The sequence below is a fragment of the Chlorocebus sabaeus genome, chromosome 26 (assembly GCF_047675955.1).
Source record: "Chlorocebus sabaeus isolate Y175 chromosome 26, mChlSab1.0.hap1, whole genome shotgun sequence".
NCBI lineage: Eukaryota > Metazoa > Chordata > Mammalia > Primates > Cercopithecidae > Chlorocebus > Chlorocebus sabaeus.
Window position 1 is genome coordinate 17,263,300 of NC_132929.1, and position 12,477 is coordinate 17,275,776.

The 12,477-nt window shown below is 43.8% G+C and overlaps 1 protein-coding gene across 1 annotated transcript in view; it reads left to right on the plus strand.

Moving 5' to 3' along the window:
- RTF1 (RTF1 homolog, Paf1/RNA polymerase II complex component) overlaps positions 1–12,477 on the plus strand; it is a 67,529-nt gene that overhangs the window by 25,894 nt on the left and 29,158 nt on the right. Inside the window, exon 3 of the mRNA XM_008016959.3 lies at positions 10,617–10,764. Within this exon, the coding sequence (XP_008015150.1) occupies positions 10,617–10,764 (148 nt within the window). The remainder of the gene's footprint in view (positions 1–10,616; positions 10,765–12,477) is intronic.

Consider the following 12,477-nt stretch of genomic DNA (forward strand, 5'->3'; position numbering starts at 1 on the left):
CGCGGCCAGCCCGTTGGATATATGTAGTAGTTTTTCTGTTGATTTAAAGCCATGACTATGAATAACAGTTCCTGTACTGTAAAAAAAGTTTTCCAAAATATCAAACTGTGTGGTACTGCTTTATACAGCTTCCTTTCTCCTCTGTTGTTGTTGGTAAGAAGTGACCATTGTGCTCATTTCTTGCTAATGTCTTCTTCAACACTTCCAACTTACTGCATCTATTCTTCGTGGGGTCAGGAAGCCAGGGAATGCCATCGAGTTTAGGCTGGAATACTGCGCTTTAGTGCTTGAACTTAGTGACAGCTATTTAGATGCTCGTGAGCTTTATTTTTTATTTTATTTATTTATTTTTGAGACGGAGTCTCGCTCTGTTGCCCAGGCTGGAGTGCAGTGGCGCAATGTTGGCTCACTGCAAGCTCTGCCTCCGAGGTCCATGCCATTCTCCTGCCTCAGCCTCCCAAGTAGCTGGGACTACAGGTGCCTGCCACCATGCCTGGCTAATTTTTTTTTTGTATTTTTAGTAGAGATGGGGTTCCACTGTGTTAGCCAGGATGGTCTCAACCCCCTGACCTTGTGATCCACCCACCTTGGCCTCCCAAAGTGCTGGAATTACAGACGTGAGCCACCGTGCCTGGCCTCATAAGCTTTATTTTTTACACATTGGTTCTTTTTTTTTTTTTTTTTTTGAGACGGAGTCTCACTCAGTCGCCCAGGCTGGAGTGCAGTGGCGCAATCTCAGCTCACTGCAAGCTCCGCCTCCCGGGTTTACGCCATTCTCCTGCCTCAGCCTCCCGAGTAGCTGGGACTACAGGCGCCTGCCGCCACGCCCGGCTAATTTTTTGCATTTTTTAGTAGAGACGGGGTTTCACCGTGTTAGCCAGGATGGTCTCGATCTCCTGACCTCGTGATCCGCTCGCCTCGGCCTCCAAAGTGCTGGGATTACAGGTGTGAGCCACCGCGCCCGGCTTACACATTGGTTCTTAACTATGTAGACAAGCAGACAGTAACTCCTCATCTTTCTAGACACCATTAAGATCTCATTGCAAGAATTTGGGATAAGGTGATTTTCATGGACTAGTTTAATTGCTCAAATGTATTTACAAGAAATTCCAACACTCCCAACCTAACAATGTAATGTAGTATTAATTATATTGTGCATTTTTTGGTATCATTTCTGTTTTGCTTGTGCTTTTGTCTTCATAACTAGATTACAAGTTTTTGTGATTGAGTGCAAGGATTCTTTATGCTTTCTAGTTGAATGTATGTGATTGCTTGATGATGAAATACAATAGTGTCTTTTGTACTTTGGCTGATTAATTACACAGTAGAAAGGAAAAGAAAGCTAAGTTATTCTTCATGTCTTCAGGCTGACATTAAATTGGATTTACTGCCTCCTGTCACTTGGGATTTTAAAAATTTGCATTTGCTCTTCAACTCCTCTGACCCCATTTTTTTTTTTTTTTTTTTTTCTTTTTGGAAACAGAGTCTTGCTCTGTCAAGAAGACTGGAGTGTGGTGGCTCAATGTCCGCTCACTGCAACATCTGCCTCTTGGGTTCAGGCAATTCCTGTGCTTCTGTCTTCTGAGTAGCTGGGATTACCCACACATGCTACCATGCCCAGCTAATTTTTTGTATTTTTAGTAGAGACAGGATTTCACTGTGTTGGCCAGGCTGGTCTTGAACTCCTGGCCTCAAGTGATCCGCCTGCCTCGGCCTCCCAAAGTGCTGGTCCCAGCACAGGTGTGAGCCACCCCACCCAGCTTCCTCTGACTCTTTTTTTATTTTCAGAAAAAAACACCTAAATCAGGAACTGTGCCCTGTCAAACACATCTCTTCTGTGGCCATTGTCAGCATCTAGAGTAATGACTATAGAACCTTTCTTACAATTACTTTGACTCAGAATAACATTCAGTTCATATGGAAACCTACAATGTTACAGGGTCTTAGAGATCATCTGAACTTTTTTTCCCCACAGATGAGAGAACAGACTCACAGAAATTCTCATTTTCGGCCGGGCATGGTGGCTCACGCCTGTAATCCCAACACTTTGGGAGGCTGAGGCGGGCTGATCACGAAGTCAGGAGATAGAGACCGTCCTGGCTAACACAGTGAAACCCTGTCTCTACTAAAAATACAAAAAATTAGCCAGGTATGGTGGCGGGCACCTGTAGTCCCAGCTACTCAGGAGGCTGAGGCAGGAGAATCGCTTGAAATCGGGAGTTAGAGGTTGCAATGAGCTGAGATTGCGCTACTGCACTCCAGCCTGGACAACAGAGCGAGACTCTGTCTCAAAAAAAAAAAAAAAAAAATTATTTTCTTTTCATAATATAGTACCTCACATGTGTGTAGAACTTCCTGGTTTCTAGTGTGCTCTAAAACTCTTCTTCTTCTCTCCTATTAGTCTCATACTACCCTGGTAGGTGGTCAAGGCAGTGTTATTATTCCTGCTTTATAGATGAGGAAACCCTCTCTGATCAGAGGCTTGGCTCTATCCCAGTTCTTTAGACCCTCATCCCAGTGTAGTTTGTCACTAGCCCAGCTGTTACTCTTTTTTTTTTTTGGAGATAGTCTCCCTCTGTCACCCAGGCTGGGGTGCAGTGGTGCAATCTTGGTTCACTGCAGCCTCCACCTCCCAGATTTAAGCAATTCTCCTGCCTCAGCCTCCTGAGTAACAAGGATTATAGGCGCCCGCCACCAGGCCCAGCTAATTTTTGTATTTTTAGTAGAGTCAGGATTTCACCATGTTAGTCAGGCTGGTCTTGAACTCCTGACTTCAAGTAATCCACCTGCCTCAGTCTCCCAAAGTGTTGGGATTACAGGTATGAGTCACCACACCCAGTCCCAGCTGTTATTCTTGAACCCTACTTACTGAGAGGTATTTTATTTCACTTGTAAATGCAGTTCAGAGTCACTGGGTTGGAATGGTTTCTGTGCTGGGTCCTGAGACCTAGGAATATGGGTATTTGTTACCTATTAGAGATAATTTGCTCTCTGAAATCTTGAAGTGTCTTTACTTTCCTGCCTTCATCATGCTCAAAGTACTCAGCATCTCAATGCCACCCAGTTCCAGTGCAGCCAGTCCCTGCCTTATGTTTCTTCCCATCTTTCAACTGAGTGCCCAGAAGGACAGTTGCTTCACAGAATGAGGACCCGCTTATAACATTCTATACACACTCAGCGTGACATGTGGGAATATAGTACTCACCTTCCTTGTTTCACTAGGTAATTGTTGCCCATTAGAATATCTGTTACATCAGTGAGAGTCAAACTGCCAGTCTCTATTATTGGGAAGAAAACATATTCCATCCAGTCTCTTTTTAAGTTTTCTTCATTGCATATTTACAAAATACTTTTCTGTTGTTCTGTGGGGTTGCATACATGTACACCTAGGAAAGCAGGATGTGAGTGTGTACAAGAGTCCTGACAATGGATCCTTTCCTTTACCCAGATGGTTTTTGAACAGTGGTCATTGGGAGATCCTCTGGCCTCTGTACTTGGTTCAGATGCAGACCAGTGGGTGTTCATTTTCTCATTCTTCGCTTATGTTTGGTGCATTTGAGGGCACTTTGAAGGTTATAACAGAGCTTACCTTTCAGTAGACCCATAGTTCTCAAAACGGATTAAGAAGTGCCAGGTCATTTCCTCTACTTCCTCCTGGATGGAGAAAGTATAAGAACATCCCTTTAATTCTCTGCTTTATTCTTTAGATCCCATTTACTACTACACCCTGGTGAAGTCATTCATTTTCCCTCTGTATCAGAATCAGGTGAATAAGACTTTTGCAGGGATGGGTGAGCCATCTCTGGACTAACAGCTGGATTAAGATATTTCCATATCAATTCTGCTTAGACTCTGTTCTTGGGAGAAGAGGTATAGAGCAAATATTTTAAGTATGTGCTTAGGCAAACAAGCGTTCGGGAATCTATGGTTTATAGGAGTAAATGTGATCTATTCTCCAAGAAAAAAATCTTTGGGAGATTATTGGGACCTATTTGAGTCTCTTTCCCTGGATTAAATGAATAATGATGAGACTGGCTTCCAGATTTTAAGTGATCATTTATCTTTAAGTGGTGGCAATACAGGTGATTTAAAAAAAAAATCAAATTAAAAAAAATAGGAAATATTGGCTGGGTACGGTAGCTCATGTCTGTAGTCTCAGCCCTTTGGGAGGCCGAGGCAGGCAGACCCCCTGAGGTCAGGAGTTTGAGACCAGCCTGATCAATATGGTGAGAGAACCGACTCACAGCAATTCTCATTTTCACCCGGGTGTGGTGGCTCTACTAACCCTGTCTCTACTGAAAATACAAAAATTAGCTGGGTGTGGGGGCAGTCACCCGGCTAGTTTTTTGTATTTTTAGTAGAGATGGGGTTTCACCGTATTAGCCAGGATCGTCTCGATCTCCTGACCTTGTGATCCACCCGTCTCGGCCTCCCAAAGTGCTGGAATTACAGGCTTGAGCCACCGCGCCCGGCCAGGTAATTTTTTTAAATTAATTTTTTATATTTAATTAACTTATTTATTTGAGACAGGCTGTCACTCTGTCACCCAGACTGGAGTGCAGTGTCGTGATCTTGGCTCACTGCACCCTGGACCTCCTGGGTTCAAGCCATTCTCCTACCTTAACCTCCTGAGTAGCTGGGGCTATAAGTGTTCACCACCATGTCCGGCTAATTTTTGTATTTTTTGTAGAGACTGAGTTTCGCCATGTTTCCCAGGCTAGTCTTGAACCCTGAGCTCAAGCAATCATCCTGCCTCGGCCTCCCAAAGTGCTAGGATTTCAGGCGTGAGCCACTGTGTCCAGCCTATTTTATTTTTATTTTATTTTTTTGTCCCTGTTATAGCAGCAAGTGTTTTTTTTTTTTTTTTTTTTTTTTTTTGAGACGGAGTCTCGCCTGTGTCGCCCAGGCTGGAGTGCAATGGCGTGATCTCAGCTCACTGCAAGCTCCTTCTCCCGGGTTCATGCCATTCTCCTGCCTCAGCTCCCGAGTATCTGGGACTACAGGTGCCCGCCACCACACCCAGCTAATGTTTTTGCATGTTTAGTAGAGACGGGGTTTCAACGTGTTAGCCAGGATGGTCTCGGTCTCCTGACCTCGTGATCTGCCTGCCTTGGCCTCCCAGAGTGCTGGGATTACAGGCGTGAGCCCCTGCGCCCGGCCGGCAGCAGGTCATTTTTTTTGTTTTTTGAGACAGAGTCTCGCTCTGTCGCCCAGGCTAGAGTACAGTGGCGCAATCTTGGCTCGCTGCAAGCTGTGCCTCCCAGGTTCACGCCATTCTCTTGCCTCAGCCTCCTGAGTAGCTGGGACTACAGGCGCCTGCCACCATGCCCAGCTAATTTTTTGTACTTTTAGTAGAGACAGAGTTTCACCGTGTTAGCCAGGATGGTCTGGATCTCCTGACCTCGTGATCCTCCCGTCTCGACCCCCCAAAGTGTTGGGATTACAGGCGTGAGCCACCGCGCCTGGCCAGCAGGTGATTTTCTAAATTAAAAAATATATATCCTTAAATAGAGTTGGGGTCTTGCTATGTTTCACAGGCTGGTCTCCAACTCCTGTGTTCAAGTGATCCTCCCACATTGGCCTCCCAGAGTGCTGGGATTGTAGGTGTGAGCCGCCACACTTGGCCTGGTGATTTTTTTTTTTTCTCCAACTTTACAAATTCTTTTCTGGTTGTGCACAGTGGTGTGTTTCTGTAGTAATAGCTACTCAGGAGGTTGAGGTGGGAATATCACTTGAGCCCAGGAGTTTGAGTACAGCCTGGGCAACATAGTTAGACCTCATCACAAAAATGAAAAGAAAATAAAAAGCAAACAACTTTTCTATATTTTTAAGGCCTAATATAATGAACATTTGTTATTATTAAAATTAGATTTTAAAGGTTTATTAAAAATAAAATACAGGCTGGGTGCAATGGCTCATGCCTGTAGTCCCAGAACTTTGGGAGACTGAGGTGGTAGAATTGCTTGAGCTTAGGAGTTTGAGACTAGTGTTGGTAAGATAGTGAGCTCTCCTCTCTACAAAAAGTTAACAAATTATCCAGGTATGGTGGCATGCACCTGTAATCTCAGCTGCCCAGGAGGCTGAGATGAGAGAATCTCTTGAGCCCAGTAGTTCAAGGCTGCAGTGAGCTATGATCATGCCACTGCATTCCAGCCTGGTCAACACAGCAAGACCCAGTCTCAAAAATAAAAAATAAAATGAAATAAAATACAAAGTAAGTATACAAGTAATGGCACTACAACTTCTCAGTACTGTAACATATATATAAGAAATTTTAGGCCAGGCGTGGTGGCCCATACCTGTAATCCCAGCACCTTGGGAGGCCAAGGCAGGTGGATTGGGAGTCCAAGGTCCAGCCTGAGGTCAGGGGTTTGAAACCAGCCTGACCAACATGGAGAAACCCCGTCTTTACTAAAAATACAAAATTAGCCAGGCGTGGTGGTACATGCCTGTAATCCCAGCTACTCAGGAGGCTGAGGCAGGAGAATCACTTTAACCCAGTAGGCGGAGGTTGCAGTGAGCCGAGATCGGGCCTTTGCACTCCAGCCTGGGCAACAAGAGCAAAACTCTGTCTCAAAAAAAAAAAAAAGAAATTTTAAGTTTAAAAGTAAACTCACCCACATTATTGTAATCCCCCCAAAACCTTGTAACGTATTTCCTTTGGTGTTCTAGACCTGGCTGAGTCAGCCTCATGGGAGGTAAGGCAGCTTCGTTGTTGGAAGAAAAACACGATGTTCCCTTCTCACTTTCAGGTTTGGTTAAGAAGGCCCCTTTTCACTCAAAGCATTTTTTTTTTTTTTTTTTTTTTGAGATGGAGTCTCGCTCTGTCGCCCAGACTGGAGCGCAGTGGCCGGATCTCAGTTCACTGCAAGCTCCGCCGCCAGGTTTACACCATTCTCCTGCCTCAGCCTCCCGAGTAGCTGGGACTACAGGCACGCACCACCACACCTGGCTAGTTTTTTGTATTTTTTTAGTAGAGATGGGGTTTCACCATGTTAGGCAGGATGGTCTCAATCTCCTGACCTCGTGATCCGCCCATCTCGGCCTCCCAAAGTGCTGGCATTACAGGCTTGAGCCACCACGCCCGGCCTCAAAGCATTTTTATTTTCTTCTAGTTTACTCTTATCTTCTCACTGCCCCACAAGGGACAAACATTATAGACTATGAATGAATGCCAGTTGCTAAGCTTAGGTTGAGGCAGATTGAAGCAGATAGAGGGAGAGGGTTAAGAAAGCCGTGGCTTCCTAGCACCTGCTGAGTTGGATTCACCTGTATGACTTCAGGTCATTTTGCTGTCATAAACACTTTTTTCCCCCCGAGGAATGCAGAATTTGACTCTCTTCCATGTGACAAACCCAAATCTGTAGGCAAAAATAGACCTCGTCCCTCTGACACACATGTGACCCTGACAGCCCAACCTTTATGCTCTCAACCTCTTCATATTCCCATTGGGTAGAAGTAGAAAGGGCCAAGACAGTGTTTGGAAAAGGTCGCTCATGCCCATTTTCAAAACCAATAAATGTTGAGAATATCTATTATGCGTATAGTTGTGTAATTTTTTTATAACAAGAGCCAGTGTAAAAGATGTTTTATATATTATTTACTCCAGTAATATCTTCATTGTCAGCATAGAAAGTTGGTATATTAGGCCGGGCGTGGTGACTCAAGCCTGTAGTCCCTGCACTTTGGGAGGCAGAGGTGGGCGGATCGCTTGAGGTCGGGAGTTTGAGACCAGCCTGGCCAACATGGCGAAACCCCATCTCCACTAAAAATACAAAAATTAGCCAGGCATTGTGGCAGGCACCTGTAATCCCAGCTACTTGGGAGGCTGAGGCAGGAGAATCGCTTGAACCCAGGAGGCAGAGGTTGCAGTGAGCCAGGATCATACCACTGCACTCCACCCTGGGTGACAGAGTGAGACTCCATTTAAAAAAAAAAAAAAAAAAAAAAAAGGTCGATATATTTTAGCTCAGTTAACTAAGAAAGTGAACACTTTGGCCTTCTGTAGGTTGTTTCAAACTGGCTTTAAAATTGTCTTCCTGGGCAGGCACAATGGCTCCTGCCTGTAATCCCAGCACTCTAGGAGGCCGAGGCAGGTGAATCACGTGGTCAGGAGATCGAAACCATCCTGGCTAACACGGTGAAACCCTGTCTCTACTAAATATACAAAAAAAAAAAAAAAATTAGCTGGGCGCGGTGGCAGGTGCCTGTAGTCCCAGCTACTCAGGAGGCTGAGGCAGGAGAATGGCATGAACCCAGGAGGCGGAGCTTGTGGTGAGCCGAGATCACACCACCGCACTCCAGCCTGGGCGACAGAGCGAGACTCTTGTCTCAAAAAAAGAAAAAAAATTATCTTCCTTGAAATGATGAAAATGTGAAATGGTTGAAAACTCAGACTTAAAAGGGAAGGTGGCTTGTGCCTATAATCCCAGCACTTTGGGAGGCCAAGGCTGGAGGATTGTATGAGTCTAGGAGTCTGAGACCAGCCTGAGTGACATAGCAAGACCCTGTCTCTACAAAAAAATTTAAAAATTAGCTTGGCATGATGGTGCACACCTATAGTCTCAGCTACTCAGGAGGTACTTGAACCTGGGAGGTGGAGGCTGCAGTGAGCTATGAACCTGCTGCCCTGCACTCCAGCCTGGGTGACAAACGAGACACTGGCTCAAAAACAACAAAAAAGATTTAAAATAGCACCCTTTTACAATGTTTTGTGACGGTAAACTAGCAGACTGTTCTTAAGAATAGCTCATATGGAAAATTTCTAAGTTGGAAACATCTTCAGAACTACACCTCTACCCAACCCCACCCCCTCAAGAAAAGACCAAAATAATTTACTTCTATTACCTATTGTGAAAATAGGAGGTTAATTTTTCATCCTGTTATAGAAGGAACAAAGACTTCATGCCTTTGTTGGATATTAGATGTAGAAATATTATGTTAATGCCAGACTTAATATTCAGTCTGTGATAATCGAAAGATGATTATTCTTTATGGTAATTATTAGAATAAAGTTTCTGAGTAAAGTATTTTTCACCTAAAATCATTTTAAGTTGGCAAGTTAGATATCAAAGGAGATATGGTTTAATGTAACTAAATAGTCTGCAAATTTGTAAAGTAGTTCTATGGCCTTTCAACTTATAATTAAAGTGCTTGATGAAGATAGCTTTTTGGTCTTGAGGTAGTTAACTGTATTGCCTGCCTGTTTGACAGTGCACATTACAGGTTTCTTATGTTTAGGTATCTGGGATTTCCTGTTTATGATCCAGTTTAAATGTCATGTTATTGTGTAATATATGCCACTGTTTTTAAAAGTATATTCACATATAGTTAATGATGTACATTACTTTCTGCCTCTTTGGAGTTAGTGCCAGTGCTGCCATTCATGCCAAAGAATGGCCTTCATCCTTTCTCTCTGTGCTTTCTGCAGTTTTCTCCTGGGCACAGGCTACATTCCCTGCCTTCCTGAGACCCACCCCAAAACTAAACCATTCTCTGTACTGAAACCCAGACATATCAACCATTAACGATTACTGCCATCTCTGCCACATAAAACATCAGAAGCTGTTTTTTTGACTTGCCATAAAGTTGATATCTTTTCTATTTTCTATTGGCAATAAAACATCCATGAGCTGGGTGCAGTGATGCGCACCTGTAGTTCCAGCTACTTAGGAGGCTCAGGTGAGAGGATCACTTGAGCTCGGGAGTTCAAGGCCAGCCTAGGCAACGTAGCAAGAACCTGTCTGAAAATAAAAGAAAAAATAATAATTAAATTATATGTTTATTGTGTAACTTTTTTCCTGTTTCTAAGAAATTCCAGACCAGAAGTTCTAAAGTTTTAAGCAAGTTTTCAAAAATCTAGGCTGGGGCCAGGCACAGTGGCTCACACCTGTAATCCTAACACTTTGGGAGGCCAAGGCAGGCGAATTGCTTGAGCTCTGCAGTTTAAGACCAGCCTGGGCAATGTGGTGAAACCCCGTCTCTACAAAAAATACAAAGATTAGCCGGACGTGGTGGTACACGCCTATGGTCCCAACTACTTGGGAGGCTGAGGCAGGAGGATAGCTTGATCCTGGGAGGTCAAGGCTACCATGAGCCCGAGATGGCGCCACTGCTCTCTAGCCTGGGTGACAGAGTGAGACTTTGTCTCAAAAACAAAAATTTATGCTGGGCGCAGTGGCTCATATCTGTAATCCCAGCATTTTGGGAGGCCAAGACAGGAGGATTGTCTAAGCTCAGGAGTTCAAGACCAGCCTGGGCAACATAGTGAAAACCCGTCTCTACAAAAAATACAAAAATTAACTGGGCGTGGTGGGGCACATCTATAGTCCCAACTACTCCAGAGGCCAAAGTGGGAGGATGGCTTGAGCCTGGGAATCAGAGGTTGCAGTGAACCAAGATTGTGCCACTGCACTCCAGCCTGGGCAACAGAGTGAGACCCTGTTTCAAAAAAAAAAAATTTTTTCCCCCAAAAATCTGTATTTTTTTTCATATGAAGTGTATTTGTTTTGGATTCAAAGATGAATGCCAGAGACTCTTAACTCTTGAGTCTTCCAGCTTTTCCCAATAAAGTCCCTATTCCTATTTCAGTCTTCCTTTTTCTTTTCTCCTTATAGTGGACATTTGGGAGCAATAAAAATAAGAAGAAAGGAAAAGCCAGAAAAATAGAGAAGAAAGGAACCATGAAGAAACAGGCCAACAAAACTGCCTCCTCAGGCAGTTCAGACAAAGACAGTTCAGCTGAGAGCTCAGCCCCTGAGGAAGGTGAGCTGAGCAGCCTAGACCTGGAAGGTCAACTCCCACTCTTGTCAGCTTGAAGGTGCCAAGTCAGAAGTGGGGAGGAAGGGGGGGTACCGGCATTCAGCATGACCTCTTCTTTAGAGCAGTGGCTCTTAACTTTTTCCATGGTCATGGATGCTTCGAGAATCTGAATGAAGCAAGAAAAATGCATGTAATTCCAAAGGTTGGTGAGACTCCTGAAACCTATCCCTGGAACCCGCAAGGATTCCTGCGTTAGTCTTGAATACCCTGAGTGCCTTTCCCTCCCCTTTTTTTCTTGCTTATGCATAGTCTGACTGAGGAGGGAATTGGAAGCCAGTTCCAGAATTTTTAAACACTAGTTTGAAAAGTGAACTTGGGCCAGGTGCAGTGTCTCATATTTGTAATCTCAACACTTTGGGAGGCCAAGGTGGGAGGATTGCTTGAGCCCAGGAGTTCAGGACCAGCCTGGGTAACATAGTGAGATCCCATCTCTCCAAAAAAAAATATTAAAAATTAGCTGGGTGTTATGGTATGACCTGAGGTCCCAACTACTCAGGAGGCTGAGGTGGGAGGATTGCTTGAGCCCAGGAATTCGAGGTTACTGTGAGCTATGGTCATACCACTGCACCCCAGCCTAAGTGACAGAGCAAGACCCTGTCTTAACAACAACAAAAAAAGTAGGAAAAAAAGAAAAGAAAAATGCAAGGACACTGGGAGAGAAAATAAAAGTGAACTTGTTCCAGGAATAGAATGATAACCTGTAAATTATAAAAATATTAAAAACATTTTTAAAAATAATGTTTACATACAAGCTGACTTTATAAAATTGGCCTAACCTGGTTTTGAGCACGTGCCTATGAATGTTAGCTCAAATTGAGTCAAGTACAGTTCGTGTTAAATTGCTGACTTAGCTCAATACTCATTGTACTCACATAGTTTTTCCATGTCAACGTTTGTCCTATTAAGATCCACTGTTATTAGAAATTCACTAATCAATTTTTAATGATTCATTAAATTTTTTTTTATTTTTTAAATTTATTTTCGAGACAGAGTTTTGCTCTTGTCACCCAGGCTGGAGTGCAATGGTGCGATCTTGGCTCACTGTGACCTCTGTCTCCTGGGGTTCAAGTGATTCTCCTGCCTCAAGTAGCTGGGATAACAGATGCCCGCCAGCACACGTAGCTAATTTTTTGTATTTTTAGTAGAGATGGGGTTTCACCATGTTGGCCAGGCTGGTCTTGAACTCGTGACCTCAGGTGATCTACCCACCTTGTCCTCCCAAAGTGCTGGGATTACAGGCGTGAGCCGCCACACCTAGCCATAAATTTTTTTTTTTTTAATGCCAGCTAATAAATGAAAAAGAAATTATAGGGTTAGAAAAATCACTACTTTTCAATCATAGTGATAAAGTTGATTTACTCAAGAATCTTCAATGATTGTTAAAATCACTGGGTGAGAGTTTGTTGGAAAACAAAATTTTATTTTTATTTTTATTTTTTATTTTTGTTTTTATTTGTTTATTTATTTATTTATTTTTGAGATGGAGTCTCGCTCTGTTGCCCAGGCTGGAGTGCAGTGGCGCAATCTCGGCTCACTGCACGTTCCGCCTCCCGGGTTCACAACATTCTCCTGCCTCAGCCTCCCAAGTAGCTGGGACTACAAGTGCCCACCACCATGCCCAGCTAATTTTTTTGTATTTTTAGTAGAGACAGGGTT